This window comes from Erinaceus europaeus, chromosome 4 (genome assembly GCF_950295315.1).
Source record: "Erinaceus europaeus chromosome 4, mEriEur2.1, whole genome shotgun sequence".
Taxonomy (NCBI): domain Eukaryota; kingdom Metazoa; phylum Chordata; class Mammalia; order Eulipotyphla; family Erinaceidae; genus Erinaceus; species Erinaceus europaeus.
The window spans coordinates 14,176,746-14,197,437 of record NC_080165.1 but is presented as its reverse complement, the minus strand read 5'-3'; the positions used below and the strand labels follow the sequence as shown (position 1 = coordinate 14,197,437).

The 20,692-nt window shown below is 48.2% G+C and overlaps 1 protein-coding gene across 1 annotated transcript; it reads right to left on the bottom strand.

Moving 5' to 3' along the window:
• Positions 1–3,108: 3,108 nt before the first annotated feature.
• UPK3A (uroplakin 3A) lies at positions 3,109–16,804 on the bottom strand. The gene is made up of 6 exons (XM_060188755.1): positions 16,714–16,804; positions 15,341–15,496; positions 13,377–13,656; positions 8,633–8,715; positions 5,042–5,174; positions 3,109–3,442 (listed from the first exon to the last, which is right to left on the bottom strand). The coding sequence occupies exons 1-6, from the start codon at positions 16,763–16,765 to the stop codon at positions 3,283–3,285; spliced, it is 864 nt and encodes a 287-aa protein (XP_060044738.1). The 5' UTR covers positions 16,766–16,804; the 3' UTR covers positions 3,109–3,282.
• Positions 16,805–20,692: the final 3,888 nt, after the last annotated feature.

Below are 20,692 nucleotides of genomic sequence, written 5' to 3'. Positions count from 1 at the left end.
TCTCTCCTTTCTGACCCCTCCATGTTGAATGACCTCAGCTGATCCCATGGCCTCAAGCACAGTCTTGGCATAGCAGAACGCCCTGTTATGGTATGGCCCTGCTCATCAAAGCCAGGCTGACAAATTCAGGTGCTGAAAGAAAAAACAGATTTGCAGGGGAAAAACAAAGAGCCCTCCCAGAGGACAGAGGAGAAGTGGGCAAAGCTGCTTCCCATCACCCATAGCTGACACTAAAACAAAACGGGTGGGAGGAACAGGAGACCCTGGTGCAGATCTTTTGTCAACTTTTTTTTAAAAGCAGTCATTTGATCAGCAAAAGTGAGTTTACCTGAGAATGGTCAGAGGAACCCGCAGGTTGGGGAATGCACACTAAGGCTGACCACAGGCAAAAACAGAAGGACAAAGTGAGGAGAGAGGCTTGCCTTCAGAAAGAACAGTGAGTAACAGAAGAGGCTTCTTTTTTCTCTTTTTTTTTGAGATTTTTTTTTATTTCTTTATTGGAGGATTAATGTTTTACAGTCGACAGTAAATACAATAGCTTGTACATCCATAACATTTCTCAGTTTTCCATATAACAATACAACACCCACAAGGTCCTCTGTCATCCTTTTCCAGGACCTGTACTCTCACCCCCCCACACACACCAGAATCTTTCACTTTGGTGCAATACACCATATTTTTTTTTAATTTACTTTATTAATGAGAAAGATAGGAGGAGAGAAAGACGCAGACATCACTCTGGTACATGTGCTGCTGGGGACTGAACTCAGGACCTCACGCTTGAGAGTCCAGTGGTTTGTCCACTACGCCACCTCCTGGACAACCAGAAGAGACTTCTTCCTGTTTGATAACGTTAAAGACACCCTCCTTGCATTTGGGGTATGAACATCTAGGTGAGTATATGCAAATAAGGGCATGCCCATGCAAATTAAGGTGACTGTATGCAAATACACAGGAGAGGAGACAAATGGTGGCAAGGGCTGAGAGCTCCCTCTCCAGGCTTCCCGCCTCTGGCTTCAGTGGAGACTGCTCATTCATTTCCCAACATTCTTGTTGCCGTTAAGCAGCTTGGCAGCCTGAAGCCGCATCCCTGAGAGGAGTAAAGACTGGGGCTGGAAACGGCCAAGATCATCAGAAGTGGGAAGCTCTGCCTTTCGCTTCACTACAGGCAGGCGTTCCGGGGGAGAAGAGGGGAGGTGAGACAAGGATGGGTCTGTTGAGGGTGATAGGACGGGACAGGAGACCATGGTGTCTTCCCCATCGTGTCTGGTTCCTCACAGTGTGTTCCACAAAGAATCAGGGGGTGTGTGGTCAGGCAATACACACTTCATTTAGGAACATGAAAACACGTATACATGCACATACATATGCATGGTGCACAGCTGACAAAGCTGGGCTCGCTTATTCTGACCTGTCTACCTGGAGTGAACATCTTTTATTTACTTATATTTTATTAATGAAGATGATGAGATAATAAGGGTATGGTTCAACAGCCCTCCCACCACTGAATTACTGTGTCTTCCCGGAAAGATAACCACCACTAACTCTCTCCAGGTCTTAGCTGTGGACTGAGGGTTTTGTTGTTGTTTGTTTGTTTTCAAGTTCATGTGTTTCAACTCTGTATCTGGAATGAACTTCTCAATGGTCTGACTCTTCTATGGGTCCTGTCCTCCACGTGTGTGAGGCTTTCTAAGGTCCCACCTTCTTGCTAGCCACGCCCACACTGAGCCCCTTCTATTTCCTCCTTCCTCTCCTCTCTCAGCCATGGAACCCAAAACAAAGGGTCCTAGTGAAAACAAGTTCTAAGCCTCAGGTCATTCTGTAACGTCTATGTCTTACCCTACCAGGATGGAGGGAGTTGAATTCCTTGGCTGATCAGGCCTCTTGGAAGGGAGCAACACCTCCACTTCCTCCCCCCTTCCCCACCACAAAGTGACTCCATTCCTCTCCACTACCACCCCTACCCCAACCCCCCCTGACTGCCTGACTGCTCTGGTTTCTCTTGACCCTCCTGCCTTTTGGTTTCTACTCACAGCTTTGGTTTTCAGCCTTCTGGGTGCCAGGGAGTTTGTGTTTGTGTCTCTGTCCTACACCCTGGACGGTGTCCTTGGGGGACCCCAGCACCCCGCTATAGGGCCTGCTTTATGTCTCCTGTTCTAACAAATCTCTACTTTCAGGGATGGGAGGTGGGATTGTGGCTTGCTTCAGACACATCTCAGAAAGGGATTCTGGCCCAGACCCAACTCACACACAGAACAGGGAGCAGAGACCTGAGACTGGGAAAGTCCCACTGCAACTGCCCCCTCACTGCTGATTCAGTGCCCCTCTTCTGTGCTGTTCTGCCCCCAACCCCACTTCAGGGTCCTCAGGGAGAACTGTGAAGGGATGCCGGTGTGCAAGGTCTTGAAGTTGAATGTTGACATCTGTTCATTTTACAGATGAGGACGCTGAACCCCAGAGAGAGTGGGCAGAAACGACTGTTAGGTGGCAGGACAAGCAGAGAGCACTCCCTGCTCAAACGTGCGCGCGCACACACACACACACACACACACACACACACACACACACACAAACCCTACAGGGCCCAGCAAATGGCAAACCCTAATAGTCAATGCAGTTCTACCATGCAACTGCACCCTTAAAGTTCACAGGAAGGTACTGACTACCCCATATTCCTAAGGAGACCCACATACAGAAGCCAGCCTATCAGCAGGTATCTGCTGGCTTTCCTGCCTTTTGCTGTGGCCTTCACTTTGGGTGACACATAGCCCCCTCCAGCCCATTCCACCAACCACCCCAGAGAAACAGCTCCCATTAAGGGGCCAGGTGGTATCACATCTGGTTAAGTACACACACACACAGTACAAGGACCTGGGTTCAAGCCCTGGTCCCCACCTGCAGGGAGAAAGCTTCATAAATGGGGAAGCAGGGCTGCAGGCCTCTCTCCGTTTTTTTTCCCTCTCTATCTTCTCCTCCCCCTTTCAATTTCTCTGTCTTTATCCAATAATAAATTTAAAAAATTCAAAGAGAGAGGGGGGCAAGTCCCCTTAATACACACAGATTCACTCATTCATCCTTATTCATTCTGTACATTTTTAGTGAACAGAACACCTTTGGAGATTTTTATTAAAAGTTTCCCTGTGATTGGTCCAACAGGCCCTTTTTACCCCTTGGGGATGTCAGGGGTGGGGAAGGGTTGTGCCAGGGGTTGACCACAAGCTGCCCACAGCCCCCTGGGCTAGGTCAGCAAGGAGAAGCTACCAGGTGAGGATGGTGCAGGGCTCAGTCCTGAAGCTTGCTGGCAAACACTTCTGCCCTGTCCAGGGGGGTGGCCCTGTTCACAGACGTGTAGGAAAGCTCAGAGGTCCCCAGCGGCTTGGGGATGGCCTCCTGTGTGATCTGGGAGTCGTGTGTCACTTCCCCGTCAGAATCACTCATGTTCCTGAGCAAGGGGATGGAAAGAAACAGAATCAGGTAGGCAGGCCAAGCCCAGCCCTGCAGCTGCTTGGGCTTTGCTTCCACAGAGCCTCCTAGGTGTTCACTCCGTGGAGCGGATCTTTGGGGCACGCCGACCACATGCCAGGCCTTGTGTGCCAACAGATAAGAAAAATGTTACTGGGACACAGTGCAGAGGGAGGCAGGACAAAACACGTCCAGACGGCTCCCTGGTCCAGCCAGCCAGACCAGTTTCTCAGTGGCTAGTCCCATCTATTATTTGTATTTTATTAACTTAAATGTCAGAGGGTGATCTGATTTCCAAATTCACTGCTCTCCACCCCACCCCCTCACCTACTCCACTTACCTCTTCCTGCCTGACTCACTTCTACTTGTCCACTTGACTCCACCTCCTGCAGTGGGATTTTTCTCTCTGCTCCCCCAACCCCACTTGTTCCTGAGGCTTCCTCCTGCTACTAAAAAACACACTGAATGTGACTTTCTTTTCTTTTTTAATTCATTCTTTTATTTGACAGGACAAAGAGAAATTGAGAGGGAAGGAGAGAGAGAGATAAAAGAAAAGAGAAGAGAGAGAGAGAGAGGGAGAAAGGCGGCTGAATTACAGCTTCGCTGCTTGGAAAGCTTCCCCCCCGTAGGTGGGAACAGGGGCCTTGAACCTGGGTCCTTGTGCATGTTAAGGTATGTGCTCCAGCCCCCTCAATGTGTGTTTTTTTTTCATTTTTTTTAATTTTATTTATTAATGAGAAAGAAGGGGGGAGAGAGAGAGAGAGAGAGAGAGCCAGACATCACTCTTCTACTGTGCTGCTGGGGATTGAACTAGGGACCTCACACTTGGGAGTCCAGTGCTTTATCCACTGCACCACCTCCCAGACCACTGAATGTAACTTTGTATTTATTTATTTTCCCAGAGCACTGCTCAGCTCTGTCTTTTTAAATTTTTTAATATTTATTTATTCCCTTTTATTGCCCTTGTTGCTATATTGTTGCAGTTATTATTGTCGTTGTTGGATAGGATAGAGAGAAATGGAGAGAGGATGGGAAGACAGAGATGGGGAGAGAAAGACACACCTGCAGACCTTCTTCACCGCCTGGGAAGCGACTCCCCTGCAGGTGGGGAGCTGGGGGCTCGAACCGGGATCCTTACACCGGTCCTTGCACTTTGTGCCACCTGCGCTTAACCCGCTGTGCTACCACCCAACTCCCCAAGAGAGTGAATTCTAATGACTAAAGTAGCTAACACTTGTTGAGAAGCACAGCAGAAGACTCTACAGAAAGAATCTCACCAGTACTTTACTCTCCATGGGCTGGATGATATTCATCCGTTGCTCCATTGTCTAAATGAGGAAACTGAGGCACAGCAGGATAAGCTGCACATATGAGTTTGCACTGCTGCACACATCAGAGCTTGGACCTGCCCAGCTGCACTTGACCTTGGACATACCAGGACTCTGCTCTCCTCTCTCAACCCTTCTCCTCCCTGGGGAACAGCTGCTCCTGTCTCACCTCCTAAGGTCTGCCTGGGCCTGGAGCCCCTCCTGGTGGAGTAAGCCCCAAAGCCCATCACACACCTCACGCTGGTACTCACACGAGGCTGAGGATGATGGTTCCAGCAAAGGCCACGAGCAGGAAGAAGGGCAGAGAGCCCAGGATGGACGTGATGACAATCATGCCCCCGCTCCTCCGGCCAGGCCACGTGTCGATGGCTGAGTAAGGGGTGGCTAGGGGGAAGCACCCCGTGTTATTACCCAGACGGGGTACCCCCTCAGTCTCCCCCAGGGATGCACAGGGATTGCCCCCTGCCCTGATGACCGAGACCCCCAGAGACGAGGTGGGCCCCGGTTCCTTGACTGTGTCCCCGGGTTTGAGGTGCTCACCCCCACATCCCACTTCTAACTTCCATGTGTACATCCATTCTCCTCCTTTAACAATCTCTGAATAATTTAAAATTCCAAATTGTCTATGCCTCGAATAGAGCCCTCTCTCCATTGTTACCAGTCATCTCTATGAGGAACAACACAATAGGCCCCTTTGTGGGCCCCCATAGGACCTTGCCCTCAACGTGGATCAACAACGGTAGAGAATGTTCCATCCTCCAAAGGAACCTGAGGAAGATGGGTCCTGATATTGGGGCAGCTTGGAAAGTTCCTACTCATGACCACAGAATGTGAGCTCAGATCTACAGGGATGCAGAGGTCACATAGGCTCCTAAGCTGAATATGGGCCCCAGATCACATCAAATTGATGGGGTTTATAGTCAATAATATTTATACACCTTTCCCATATTTGGGAGCTACTCTCTTCCCTGATCCAGCTTTCTGGTCCTTTTTCCAGCCATGACATCATCTCCCCAGACAATAACTTGTGTCCACCTGCATATTAGATGTCAGGCTCAGAAAAAAAAACCCAAAAAACTGGTATAGTCATGGACCCTTTGGAATATACCTCAAATAGGCCTTCTAGTCTTCTTCAAAACAGAGACCCCAAATCTTCATCTGCAATATTCCAGCATTTAAGTTCACAATTAGTCAGCAATTTGTTTGGCTTTATATGTTAACTCTTTCTTCAGCCACCAAGTTCCAGATGCTACCATGATGCCAACCAGACTTCCCTGGACAGATGATGCCACCAATGTGTCCTGGAGCCCTGCTTCCCCAGAGCCCCACCCCACTAGGGAAAGAGAGAGACAGGCTGGGAGTATGGATCAACCTGCCAACACCCATGTTCAGCGGGGAAGCAATTACAGAAGCCAGACCTTCTACCTTCTGCATCCCACAATGACCTTGGGTCCATACTCCCAGAGGGTTAAAAAATAGGAAAGCTATCAGGGGAGGGGATGGGATATGAAGTTTTGTTGGTGGGAATTGTGTGGAGTTGTACCCCTCTTATCCTATGGTTTTTGTCATTGTTTCCTTTTTAGAAATAAAATTTTTTTAATTCCAAATTGTGTTGTATGGCATCAAAGCAGGGAAGGGTAGGGAAGGTGTAGGGAGAGGTCCAGGGGGTGGCACAGTGGTGGAAAAGGACCCAAGTTGTGGGTAAGAGTATTCTGCAGCCTCTTACCAGGGGGAGATGAGAAATATGCCAACAGCTGCGCTGTAAACCAGCAATCCCCCAATAAAATAAATAAATGAAAATAATCAATAAAGTTACAAAGTGGGTGATTGTGGGGAAAACACTAAAGTCTGGTGGTTCAGTATGGAACTGGACCCCTGTAATCTTATCATCTTGTGAACTATTCTTAAATCACTAGTGCAAATTATAGTAAACTTAAAATAAATAAATAAAATGATAGACTGACTCAAATCTTCTGGTAAGATGGATGGGGTACAAATTCTACACAATTAAAATATCAATAAGCTGCTGTTCTGGTGTGATAGAGACCAAGGGACACAGTGCTCCCTCTGCTCTGGCCATGCTACCCTCCGGGGACTCAGTGGGCCATTTTTCTTTCCTTTCCTTTTCTTTTCTCTCCTTTTCTGTTCTGTTCTGTTCTTTCCTTTCCTTTTTTTTTAATTACTGCTCAGTTCTGGCTTATGGTGGTACAGGGGACTGAACCTGCGACCTTGGAGTCTGAGGTATGAAAGTCTCTTTTTGTAGCCATTATGCTATCTACCTCTGCCCCAATGAGCAATTTTTCTACAGACGGCACTGTGAGTGGCCACTTTCCAGCTTTCCCTTCTGTTTCCAGAAGGTCCCAGTTCTGCAGATGGCTCCTGGCAGCCTAAGGAGACCAAGATCCTGCCAAGGGCATTCGGACTCCAAACTCAAGCCCAGATCTGTTTTAGGCCAGGGCACGCTGTCCTCAGGGAGTTAAGCCCTGTGAGCATCAGAGGCTCCGCTGAGGAGCAACAAGGATTCTTCTTCCCATTTCACAGAGGCAGAAACTGAGGCTGAGAAGGGCTTTCACGCAGTGATGAATCTGAGCCTGAAGGCAGCCGTGGGCAGTGCTACCTCAGTGCGTGGGCATGTCAGAGGAGGGAGCGGGGCGGGAAAGAGTCCCCCACTTTCCTTAGACACCTCTTCAGAGTTCCTATATGCTTGTAAGGTCACTGTGAGGGACAGAAGGCTCTGCAGGTAAAATGATAAGCCCTTTGGGCCTATCTTGGGGGCCAGTTTCTCTTCATCTCTCCCTTTCTCTTTCCATCTCTCTCTCTTTTCATCTCTCTCTCTCTCTCTCTCTCTCTCTCTCATCTTTTTAGATAAAGAGACCGAGAGAGGGGACCAGGTGGTAGAACGCCTGGTGGAGGGCACGTGTTACAACGCACAAGGACCCGAGTTCAAGCCAAAGGTCCCCACCTGCAGGGTGAAAACTTTACAAGTGATGACGCAGTGCTACAGGTGTCTGTCTGTCTGTCTGTCTCCTCCTTCCTCTCAATTTCTGGCTGTCTGTATCCAATAAATAAATAAGATAATTTTTATATAAATAAATAATAAAAATAAAAGAGACAGAGGAAGTATGAACGACACCACAGCACTGAAACTTCCTTCCATGCAGTGGCGGGGCCAGGCTGGAGCCTGGGTCGCGCACATGACCAAGCAGTGCACTATGGAGGAGAACAAGCAGTCTCATCTTAAGGACCAAGGCACAGTGGTGAGGGAAACTCTAAAATTAGGGTTTTGTGTAGCCAAACTCCCTTTGGGGATTTCTTCCGTCACCCCCATGATGAAGTAAGGGTGTGTGCAAACCCTTATGGGTGTGGAGAGTTTGCATGGAGGCATGAGGGACACACAGGGCAGGATCACCAGAGGCCTGGACCTGTGAACATCTGGCCTTTCCATCCATGCTGGGGGGTGGCGGTTGTAGAGCTCTACCTGCCTCCCTGGCTCCCCCCTTGTAGTTATGTCAGGTCAAACTTCCTCTGTGGCAAATTACAACAAAGGTGGGAAAAAGTTGGTTACATTTTGATTCTACTCACTTCCATATGGCTGAACCAGAGACCCCCTTTCTTCCTCTGTCATGACATCCACTCTCCACCCCCAGAAAGGATAGAGGAGGGTGTCGAGGCCTGAACTATGTAAGAAGTATTTTCCTCCACTCAAAGAGCAGTGTAGAGGGAGGTCTTCCTAGTGGTAAGGTAAGTCTGCTTTCCCAGGTGCCCTTGACAACCTTCTGCCCCCCCCCCCACCCCGAGCCTCACCCCTCCACACACGACCCCTGGCCGCCCCCACCACTTACGCTGGTTGGTGCGGATGGAGTCGGACCATAGGGTCTGGTCATCTACCAAACCTGTAGACATATTGACCAGCACGTACTTGAACCTGGAAGGAAACAGAGAGAAGCTGACTTCTATTCACTCTGTGAATTCCAATCACATAGAGAAAGGGGTTGGGAGTGAGGCAGGAGGTGGCGTGCCTGGGTAAGCACACACATCACAATGTACAAGGACCAGGGTTCAAGACCCTGTTTCGGACCTGCAGGGGGAAAGCTTCATGATAGGTGAAGCAGGGCTGCAGGTGTCTCTCTGTCTCTTTCCCTCTCTTTATCTCCCCCTTCCCCTCTCAAGTTCTCTCTGTCTCTATCCAATAACAAGTAAATAAATAAGATTTTAAAAGGTGGCATAGGATAGCTAGGGAAGGGGTGGCACAAGGGAGTATTCTAGGAGACAAAAATCTAGTTGGACATAAGTTGTGTGGTCACAGGACAGTGCTGAATTTGGCATGGGCACCTCTGCCCCATTCTTGCCCTGACCCTTCCCCTAACTCAGCTGCACGCTCCTTCACTGCCTTCACAGCAGTTATCTCTGGAAGCCCCTGTCATCTATGACACAGAATATTTGACCCATTTGTTCTCCCTGAATTTTGTCTTCTCTCTCAGCTTGGTCCTCGGTGCTACAAATGGAAAAAGAAAACTACGGTGGTCCGGGAGGTGGAGCACTGATAAAGCTTTGGACTCTCAAGCATGAGGTCCTGAGTTTGATCCTTGGCAGCACATGTGCCAGAGTGATGTCTGGTTCTTTCTTTCTCCTCCTATCTTTCTCATAAATAAATAAAATACTAAAAAAAAGGAAAAGAAAAAGATAAATAATTTTTAATAGCCAACAAAATAGCTCACCCAGGAAGGTAGACACCTTTTTCATGTACAAAAATCCAGGTTTAAGCCTGGCTTCTACCACTCTAGGGAAAGCTTTGGTGGTGTGTGTGTGTGTGTGTGTGTGTGTGTGTGTGTGTGTACCAGAGCTCGGCTCAAGCTTATGGTAGTGTGGGGGACAGAACCTGGTGCTGAGGGCAGAAATACAGGAAGTACCTTGAAGAGACACAAACACCACTGCACCATGCCGGAACACATGTTCCCCAGGCACTCCTGTATGCCTGGGGGAAGAAAACTGCTGCACAGGAAATGGGAGTGGTGACAGGTGTGGCTTGGAAAGGTGAAAGGGGGTGGTGGGCTTGGGTGTTATAAGCTAGAAGTGTGGATGTGGCTTCAGTCTCTGCCTAGGTGAGCACCCAGTCCAGATGTGAGTAGAGCCCCCTGCCCCTCCCCCCCAACATGTGAATGTTCTCAATTTCCTCGAATAAAGTTTAAAATTACTGAAAATCATGCTCTCCCTCAATTATTTGTTGAGATTATGCGTGAAGAACTTTTAATGTTGGGAATAAATTCACTGGTTAATTTCCCCCAATACACTGGGACTTTGGAGCCTCGAGCATGAGAGTCTCTTTATATAACCATTATGCTACCTACCTATGCATGCGCTGGTGTTTTTCTTTGTGTGTATGTGTCTATCTCTCTCTCTCTCTTTTGCCTCCAGGGTTACTGCTGGGGCTTGGTGCCTCCACTGCTCCTGGAGGCCATTTTTCTCATTTTTGTTGCCCTTGTTACCCTTGTTGTCGTTTTTATTATTGTTGTCATTGCTGTTGTTGTTGGGTAGGACAGAGAGAAATGGAGAGAGGAGGGGAGACAGAGGGAGGGGAGAGAAAAACAGACACCTGCAGACCCACTTTCCCACTTGTGAAGTGACTCCCCCTACAGTTGGGGGTGGGCTCAAACTGGGATCCTCACGCAGGTCTGTATGCTTTGTGCCATGTGCACTTAACCCACTGCACTACTCTCTCTCTCTCTCTCTCTCTCTCTCTATATATATATATATATATATATATATATATAATTTCCTTTTTGTTGCCCTCATTTTTATTGTTATTGTAGTTATTATTGTTGTTGTTATTGATGTTGTCGTTGGATAGGACAGAGAGAAACGGAGAGAGAAGGGGAAGGCAGAGAGAGGGAGAGAAAGATAGACACCTGCAGACCTGCTTCACCGCCTGTGAAGCGACTCCCCTGCAGGTGGGGAGCCAGAGGCTCAAACCAGGATCCTTACCCGGTCCTTGCGCTTTGTGCCACGTGCGCTTAACCCACTGTGCCACCACCTGAATCCCCCCCTATCTCTCTTTTTATCTGAAAAAGTTGGCTCAGACCATTGAAGCCTTGGGAGTGAGGAGGAACTGGGGCTGGGAGATAGCTCACCCAGCAGAGTGTACACTTTCCTGTGCTCAAGAACTCAGGTTCGAGCCCCTAGTGAGCATATAGGTGCAGCATGTAAAGGGGAAGTGTCGTATGTTTTACATTGGTTTGTTCTAGCCCTCCCCCGCCAAGAGAATTGGATCAGTCTTGTTAATTTCGCAGGCCTGCTTGGCCCCGCCCAAAGGAACCCCAGAGAGGGCTCCTGAGTTCGAGAGTTTCAGGGTTACAGAGTAAGAGAGAGTTCGAGAGTGCCAGAGTTTCAGAGGGTTCCCCAGTACGAGAGTTCCTGAGTTCCAGAGTAAGGGAGAGGGTTCCTGAGTTCGAGAGAAAAAGAGAGAGTGCTTGCGCCGCCGCAAAGAGACAGCAGAGTTCTGTTTGGTGATTAGTTTGTGTTAGTTTATGAATCGTTGCTCCTGAATAAAGAAATACAGCTTCCCTGCCCAGCCATTGTCTCCGCGTCTCTGTTACCCGCCATGAAGCAAGCCAGCCCGGCTGGAGCCATCCGGAATTTTAACAACAGGGAAGCTTCACATGTGGTGGAGCAGTGCTGTGGTGTCTGTCCCTTCCTGTTTCTGTCTGTGATTGAAAAGGACTCTATCCATTCCTAGTCGCTCTGTACTGGGGCTGTGTTTTACATACAGATCAACCAATCAGTGCTGTGCACAGTAAAGGAAGATCAGGAAACCCAGAGCAAAGCACTCATCACTTAACACACATAGTCAATTTAAAAAGCTGGAGGTGGTGAGTCAGGCAGTAGCGCAGTGGGTTAAGCGCAGGTGGCACAAAGCACAAGGACTGGTGTAAAGATCCTGGTTCGATCCCCCGGCTCCCCACCTGCAGGGGCGTCGCTTGGCGGTGAAGCAGGTCTGCAGGTGTCTCTCTATCTTTCTCTCCCCGTCTCTGTCTTCCCCTCCTCTCTCCATTTCTCTCTGTCCTATCCACAACAACGACATCAATAACAACAACAATAACTACAGCAATAAAACTACAAGGGCAACTAAAGGGAGTAAGTAAATTAATTAAAAAAAAACAGCACCTCAAAAAAAAAAAGCTGGAGGTGGGCAGGGGAGATGACATAATGGTTATAAAAAAGGCTTTGGGGAGTCGGGCGGTAGCGCAGTGGGTTAAGCGCATGAGGTGCAAAGCGCAAGGACCAACGTGAGGATCTGGGTTGGAGCCGCCGGCTCCCCGCCTGTAAGGGAGTCGCTTCACAGGTGGTGAAGCAGGTCTGCAGGTGTCTGTCTTTCTCTCCCCCTCTCTGTCTTCCCCTACTCTCTCCATTTCTCTCTGTCCTATCCAACAACAACAATAACTACAACAATAAAGCAACAAGGGTAACAAAAGGAAATAAATAAAAATATATATATATTTTTTAAAAAAGGCTTTGGTGCCTGAGGCTCCAAAGTCCCAAATTCAGTCCCCCAAACCACCATAAACCAGAGCTGAGCAGTGCTCTAGAGGAAACAATAAAATACTGGAGATTCTGAGAGCTTGAGAAATTGGCCACCTCTCGTTTAACACTTGAGAAAGAAGACGCTTCAGACCCCTGAAGTTAGTTAAAATTCACTAATTTTAATGAAGGAGTGATAGAGAAATCAGAGCACTGATGAGTTCTGGCTGATGGTGGTACTAGGGACAGAACCCTCTGCACCTCAGGTGTGAAAACCTTCTGCATAACCATTATGCTGCCTCCCCAGTCCTGGACCCCAGATTTTTGCTAAGTGGCCCCTTTCTTCTTTGGAGCACAGTTTTCCTTCTAAGAGAAAGTAGTCTGTGTGGGTAACTGCCACATGGGTAACAGGACCAGGTGCAGCTGTGGGAACTTTGGTGAAAATAAATCAATAAAATCAAAAATTTCCAGATGCCTAACATTAATCAAACCAGGTCCTTATGCACATGGGTTCCTGGGATTGGTCACATGGCCAGGATGCTTTGTGAATGGAGTATAAGAAGAGTGTCCCCATCTGGTACTGGGCAGTAGATACCTGGCTGAGCATACGCATTACAGTGCACAAAGACCCAGGTTCAAAACCTCAGTCCCGGGGGAAACCGTCATGAGCAACGAAGCAGGGATGCAGATGTCTCTCCTCTCTCTCCCTCTCTATCTCCCTTCTCTCTCAGTTTCTCCCTAATCAATAAATATTTTTTTAAAAAGGGGGGAGGGGCAGGCAGTGGTACTCCCGGTTTACTGCACACATTACAGTGCTCAAGGATCCAGTTTCAAGCCCCCAGTCCCCACATGCTGGAGGAAAGCTTCACAAGTGGTGATGCAGGGCTGCCAGTGTCTCTCTATCTTTTTCTCTATCTCCCCCATCTCAATTTCTCTCTGTCTACCCAATGATAAATAAATAAAATACGTTAAAAGAAGGGCGTTCCCTCGCACATCACCTATCCAGATTCCCCCACACACACCCCAGGTAGGATCGGGCCACAACTGCCTCTCACAACCACTCAAACCTACCTGTATTCTGTAGCCGCCGACAGGGGTGGGTTGCAGAGGCCCCTGAAGTTGGGGTCTGACAGGCAGGACCCATTGGCACCCACCCTGATGAGGTACGCATTCAGTATCTCCGGGACCCGGGACACATCGCTGACAGCATCAAAGCTGGGCAGGTCACTGCAGGGGGCCAGGTCAAAGGCAGAGGCCTTGTAGGGCCCAGTCCGCCCTCCTTCCGTCTGCTGGAATGTGGAACTCAGTGGGGTCTTGTCCAGGTCCTGCACAGAGGCATTCCTGGTGCTCACTGTCGAAGCAGGACTGGGAATGAGGTCCTGGCCGCCATAGTACACTTGCTAGCTCGCTCGCTCGCTCGCTCACTCTGCTCATCATCAGATACCTCTGATCATCCTCTGTGTGCTGTGCCCCGGAGAGTGGGACGTGGAACCAGCTCTGTCTCTGCCCTCAAGGCTTTCCCATGAAAGGAGGCAATGGTTAGGGAGCTTTGGGTGCGCTGTCTGATAATTCACCCACCCCAACTGACTCTTAACTATTTTCTTCCCCAAGAGCTCTGGATTCCCTTTTCTGTGAAGTGGGAAAGAGAAACGTTATGGTGCAAGGAATCCAAGAGGCAGACACACCTATGGGGCCTTGGATTTTTATTTTTTTATTTTTTTACCACAGCACTATTCAGCTCTGGTTTATGGTGGTGTGGAGGCTTGAACCTGGGATTTTGGAGCCTCAGGCATGAGAGTCCGTTTGTATAACCTTGTTCTATCTACCCTCCACCTGGACTCTTCTTTACTTACTGGGTGACCTGACCTTTTGTCTTTCTAGACCCAGGTACTATGTAGGGAAATGAAGCAGGGGCCCACTGTGGGAGGGTGGGCCACAAAAAGAGACCCTGCGGGGATCGGGTGGTAGCACAGTGGGTTAAGCACACGTGGCTCAAAACACAAGGACCGGCATAAGGATTCTGGTTCAAGCCCCTGGCTCCCTACCTGCAGGGGAGTCGCTTCACAAGCAGTGAAGCAGGTCTGCAGGTGTCTTATGTTTCTCTCCCCCTCTCTGTCTTCCCCTCCTCTCTCCATTTCTCTCTGTCCTATCCAACAACAAACGACATCAAGAACAACAATAATAACCATAACAAGGCTACAACAACAAGGGCAACAAAAAGGGGAAAAACAATGGCCTCCAGAAGCAGTGGATTCATGGTGCAGGCACTGAGCCCCAGCAATAACCCTGGAGGCAAAGAGAGAGAGAGAGAGAGAGAGACCCTGCAATAAGATGGGGGGAAGTGGAGGATCAAACGGTGGTTGAGAAAGACTCCGGTGAGGCTCTAGCTCATGCTGGATTCCAAATGGTTTGCTAAGTAGCCCCTTTGGTCACTTGAGAACCCTACCGTGCCCCCAGATTGGTGATCAATAAACTCTGATAAAAAAATAAAATGACAGCACTAGACAGACTGTTGAAAATGCTGGCAGTGGGGCCAGGCGGTGGCGCACCTGTTTAAGCACACACAGTGAGCAAGGACCCAGGTTCAAGCCCCTGGTCCTCACCTTCAGGGAGAAAGCTTCACAAGTGGTGAAGCAGGCCTATAGGTCTCTCTCTGTCTCGCTCTCTCTCGACCTCCCCTTCCCCTCTCAATTTCTCTCTGTCTCAGTCCAACAATAAATAAATAAAATGTTTAGAAAGACGAAAAAAGAAAGAAAATATTGGCAGCGTGACTGGTTTCAAGCTTGGAGTGTTAGCTGTAGGAGGCAACCCTCACAGCACTTGAAGACGCTCAGAGATTGGAGCTGCTGCAACTATTTCCTTCTAGATGAGAGATCTCTCCTGCACAGGGACCTGCAACCACAGTACCCGGCCCAGAGCTGGCACAGAACCGACGACAGTGTGGGATGATGTGTAAATAGTTCAGTACAGGCAGGGCACCCTCTACACGCCTCCTTCCCCTGTCTCCAACCAGCCTGAGGGAAGCCGAGCCTCACCTGAGTCAACCAGGACATAGAGGTAGACCTCATAGGAGCCGTGGAGGACAGCCAAACTATCAAACATGCAGAGAGGCTTTTCCAAGGCCACGGTGGTGAGGGTGGGATTGTTGGTGGCGAAAGTCACACTGGCCAGTTGGGGCTGGAGGTCCACACCTGGAGGAGACAATGTGACCCCCATCAGAAGTCTGCATACCCTAAGCGGGGGCAGCGGCACACCTGATAAAGTGCACGTGTTACCATGTGTGAGGACCTGGGTTCAATCCCCAGGTCCCCATCTACAGAGAAAAAACTTCACAAGTGGAGATGTGGAGATGCAGTGCTGTAGGTGTTTCTCTTTTTCTTTTCCTCTCTCTCTCTCTCTTTCTCTTTCCCCTGCCCCTCTCACTTTCTCTGTCCTATCAAATTAAAGAAAAAGGAAAAAAGAAAAAGAAAAAAAAAAAAAAGGAAGGAAAAAATGCCCACTGGGATTGGTGGATTCATCATACAGGTACCAAGCCCCAGCAATAACCCTGGTGGCAATTTATAAAGAAGGAAGGACAGAAGGAAGGAAATAAAGAGAGGAGGGAGGAGAAAAGACCAGAGGTGTGCACACCCACCATCTCCCTCTGCTTCTCTCTGCTCCCCACCCATGTGTCTGTGTACAGCTGCTGAGCACTGGCTTCTTCTGCCCCTCCACTCTGCCATCCCAGCCAGAAACTGAGCAGTCCAGCCTAACTGCTGCCCTCCGTCCTGCATGGAAGCTGTCCCACCACCAAGAATCCCACTGCCCCTTCTAAACACCTCTCCATGCTCAAATGCCCAATCTCTGAGTGCCTCCCTCCTCCCCAGCACCCTAGTTACCAAGCCCCCCCAGCACAACCTCAGCTCGCTGCTCCAGTTACTCTGCTGCACCCCTTCACTGCCATCCTGCCTCTGCTGGGCCCTGCTCAGCCTCACTCATAGCCACACCCCCTCATGGCCGGCTCCAGTTCCTCCTCAAGATAGACCCTGCTCTCAACTTCCCCTTGAAGCTGCCCAGACTGCTTCTCCATCTGACATATCACCCCCATCTGTGTAAGTCTTATCTCTCCTACAATCCTGATGTGTTTTTACAACATTTCTCTGTGCCCTGGGATCTTTCCTCAGTGATCTTGTTAATAAAAGTCGACTAGTATCCTCAATATCTATGTCCCCAGCGCCAGCACAGAGCCTAGCTCAATGCAGACATCACTGCCCTTTTCCACTTGAAATGAATAAGTGAAATTCCTATTCCCAGCCGGCTCCCCATCCAGGCTTATCTCTGGACTCCTCCAGAAAGATCAGGAAGACAGGCAAAAAACAGGTGTCCAGACGACGTATGCACACCCCTTTGGACTAGTCTTCCCCCTTACCGGAGCCGAGTCGCAGGCAGCCGAGGGCTAACAGGGCCCAGAACAGAGGCATGGCCCGGGCTGGCAGACTGGCGCAGCGCGGCCTGGAGACTAACCTGGGGAATCTCTGGGTCCGCTCACCTGTGGTACCTGAGCCATGGGCGCACTCCGCCCACACTGGACCAGCCAATCGGCGACTTCCTCACAGGCTATTTGCATAAGTCCCGCCCATCCCTGCCAAAAGCTGCTACATTTGTGGTGCCTGGAGTTGTTTACAACAGAACCCAGGCCTTCACTGTGGAGATTGTGGGGGAAAGCAGGGTGCTTCCAAAGCAACTGTGGGGTTCAGGCAAGCTGCTTCCAAAGCAACTGTGGGGGTCCCCTAGCTCAGGTGTCCTCGCTACACAATAAAGGAGATGCACTCTATGGTATTTTTTGCTTTTAATCACTGGCATCATTATGAAAAATAACAACTGTCTGATTGTCTGCCCTGGGAGGATGCAGAAGCAATGATGTCACTTGCAAGCGCTGCAGGATTCAAAACAGCATCCTCTGTAGAGGTTCGAGGGACTCCTCGGAAAGATGGCAGTTCTTTTGCTCAGATAAAAAAAAGTCTAGAGGAAGCTAGAAATCAAAGTGTTCAAGCTGGTGAGATGATAACAAAGGCATCGGCACAGAAAGGACTTAAAGGGAACCCCACGACCAGACTGGAGAAAATTTGAACACAGAATCAATAAGGGCATTTGGATAAAATATAAACTCATGAGTAAATATCAATGTTTTATTATTTTTTAAATTGCTACTAGGGTTATCACAGGAACTCCATGTCTGCACTACCAATCCACTGTTTCCAGTGGCTATCCTCCCCCCGCCCCTTTTTTTTTACTTGAGAGAACTTGAGAGGGAAGGTGGGGATAGAAAGACATCCACAGCCTTGCTTCACTGCTCAAAGAGTTTCTCCCTCTGCAGGTGGAGAGCAGGGGTTTGAACCCAGATTCTTGAGCAAGGTAACATACACTCAACTGGGTGTGCCACTGCTCAGCCCCTCGCAATATCAATATTTTTAAAATGGTGTGAGGGGCACATGGTGCAAAGCGCAAGGACCGGGTAAGGATGCTGCTTCCAACCCTCAGCCCCCCACCTGCAGGGGAGTCCCTTCACAGGCGGTGAAGCAGGTCTGCAGGTGTCTTTCTCTCCCCCCTCTGTCTTCCTCTCCTCTCTCCATTTCTCTCTGTCCTAGCCAACAACAGTGGCAGCAATAACAATAATAAACAACAAGGGCAACAAAAGGAAAAATAATAGCCTCTAGGAGCAGTGGATTCATAGTGCAGGCACTAAGCCCCAGAAATAACCCTGGAGGAAAAAACAAACAAAGAATGGTTTGAATAAGAAAGGAAAATGGAAATTTTTTTTCTCACCACTCCCATCACCAAAGAGCTGTGTCCCAATACCCACCCCCCCACAGATAACCATTATAGTTCTCCCGCAGTCTTAGATGCAGGTTGATTTTGTTTTCACATTCGTGTGTTCAATTCTCTATATTCCACATGAGTGAAACCATTTTGTAGTTGTCCTTACTGACTTCACTGAGCATCATCTTCTTCAATTCCATCCACTTTATCCCAAAGGACACAATGTCATCTTTTTTTTTCTGCTGAGTAATACTCCACTGAATATATGTCCCATAACATTTTAATCCAGTCGTCTGTCAAAGGACATTTTGGTTGTTCGTAAGTTTTTGCTATTGTGAATAAAGTCGCTAATGAACATGGGGGTGCATGTATCCCTTCAAGTCAGTGTTGTTATATCTTTTGGGTAAATGCCCAGAGGTGGAATTGCTGGATCACAAGGCATTTCCATTTGTATTGGTTAAGCAGTCTCCATCCTGTTCTCCATAATGGCTGCACACATTTGCACTGCCACCAGCAGTGTGGTAGAGTTCCTCTCTCTCCACATCCTCTCCAGCACTGATCTTCTCTTGTTTTATTGATGGAGCCCATTCTCACAGGTGTGTGTGTGGGGGGAGCAATCTCAATGTGGTTTTAATTTGCATTTCTCTAATGAGGAGTGAACTGGAGCATTTTGGCATATGTCTGTGGGCCATGTGTATCTCTTCTTTAGAGAGCCATCTATTCATATCTTCTGCCCACTCTTTCACTGGACTGTTCTTTTTCTTTTGGTTGAACTGTATGAGTGTATATATATATATATATATATATATACATATATATATATATATATTGATATTGATATCAACCACTTGTCAGAAGTGTAGTGTGCAAATATCTTTTCCCGTGTCTTGGGTTCCATGTTTATCCTTATGGAGTTTTCTTTTGATGTGTAGAAGCTTTTCAATTTGGTATAGTCCCATTTGTTCAATCTTGTTTTAGTTTGCTTGCCCACAGGGTGGAGCCTCCAAATAAACTTTTTAATGTTAAGGTCCTGAAATGTTTCATCGAGGTATTCTTCTATGTATTTTATAGTGTCAGGCCTAACATCCAGATCTCTGATCCATTATGAGTCAATTTTGGTGTGTGGTGTTAGGTGGTGGTGGCCTAGTTCCATTTTTCTGCATATGATTGTCCAATTCAGCCAACACCATTTGTTAAAGAGACTTCCTTTTTTCATATGAGCGTTTATTTTTTTATTTATAAAAAGGAAACATTGACAAAACCATAGGATAAGAGGGGCACAACTTCACACAATTCCCACCACTAGAACTTCGTAATCTCAAATCCTCCCCTGATAGCTTTCCTATTCTTTAACCTTCTGGGAGTATGGACCCAAGGTCATTGTGGGATGCAGATGGTTGAAGGTCTGGCTTCTGTAACTGCTTCCCCGCTAACATGGCTATTATTTATTTATTTATTTATTTATTTATTTATAAAATGGAAACACTGACAAGACCATAGAATAAGAGGGGTACAATTCCTACCACCAGAGCTCTGTATCCCATCCCCTCCCATGATAGCTTTCCTATTCTTTAACCCCATGGGGGTATAGACCCAGGATCATTATGGGGTGCAGAAGGTGGAAGTTCTGGCTTCTATAATTGCTTCCCTGCTGAACATGGGCATTGACAGGTCTATCCATATTCCCAGCCTGTCTCTCTCTTTCCCTAGTGGGGTAGGGAAAAAGGCGTTAACATATAAAGTCATACAAATTGTTGATTAATCATGAACCTAAATGGTTGAATATTGCAGATGAAGATTTGGGGTGTCCGTTTTGAAAATAGCTAGTAGGTCTATTTTAGGTATATTCCAAAGGGCCCATAACTTTATTAGTTTTTGCCTGAGCCTAATATCTGATATGCAGGTGGACCCAAGTTATTGTCTGGGGAGATGATGTCATGGCTGGAAAAAGGGCTAGAAAGCTGGATCGGGGGAGAGAGTAGCTCCCTAATATGGGAAAGCTGTATAAATATTGTTGACTGTAAACCCCATCGATTTGACCTGAGACCCATATTGAGAATAGGAGCCTGTGTAATCTCTATATCCCTATAGGTCCGAACTTGCATTCTGTGGTCATCAGTAGGAACATTCCCAGTTGCACCAATTTCAGAACCCACCTTCTTCAGGTGGTAGACAGAGTATGTTATCCAACCCCCCTTCAGAGGATGGAACATTCTCTATCATAGTTGATCCACATTGAGGGCAAGGTCCTATTTCTTTTCCCCATTGTATATCTTTATCATATGTAATGATAGGACAGAGAGAACTTGAGAGATGACAGAGACACAAAGAGAGGGAGAGAAAGACACCTGCAGACCTGCTTCACCACCTGTGAAGCGGACCCTGTGCAGGTGGGGAGCAGGGGCTCTATCTAGCCTGGCTCCTTGCACTTGGTAATAGGTGCATTTATCAGATGCTCCACTGCCTGGCCCCCAGGGGACAGTTTTTAAAGAATACCATCTAATGTGGTCCAGGAGGTTGTGCAGTGGGTAAAGCGTTGGATTCTCAACCATGAGGTCCCGAGTTCGATCCCAGGCAGCACATGTACC

What these genes read in the sequence shown, in the direction of transcription:
- UPK3A (XM_060188755.1), bottom strand. Translation starts at nt 16,765, where the DNA reads ATGCCTCTGTTCTGGGCCCTGTTAGCCCTCGGCTGCCTGCGACTCGGC. An exon ending in CTGCCTGCGACTCGGCTCCG is followed by an intron (nt 15,497 to 16,713) that starts GTAAGGGGGAAG and finishes TGTCTCCTCCAG; the next exon opens with GTGTGGACCTCCAGCCCCAA. An exon ending in CTATGTCCTGGTTGACTCAG is followed by an intron (nt 13,657 to 15,340) that starts GTGAGGCTCGGC and finishes CTGCTTCGACAG; the next exon opens with TGAGCACCAGGAATGCCTCT.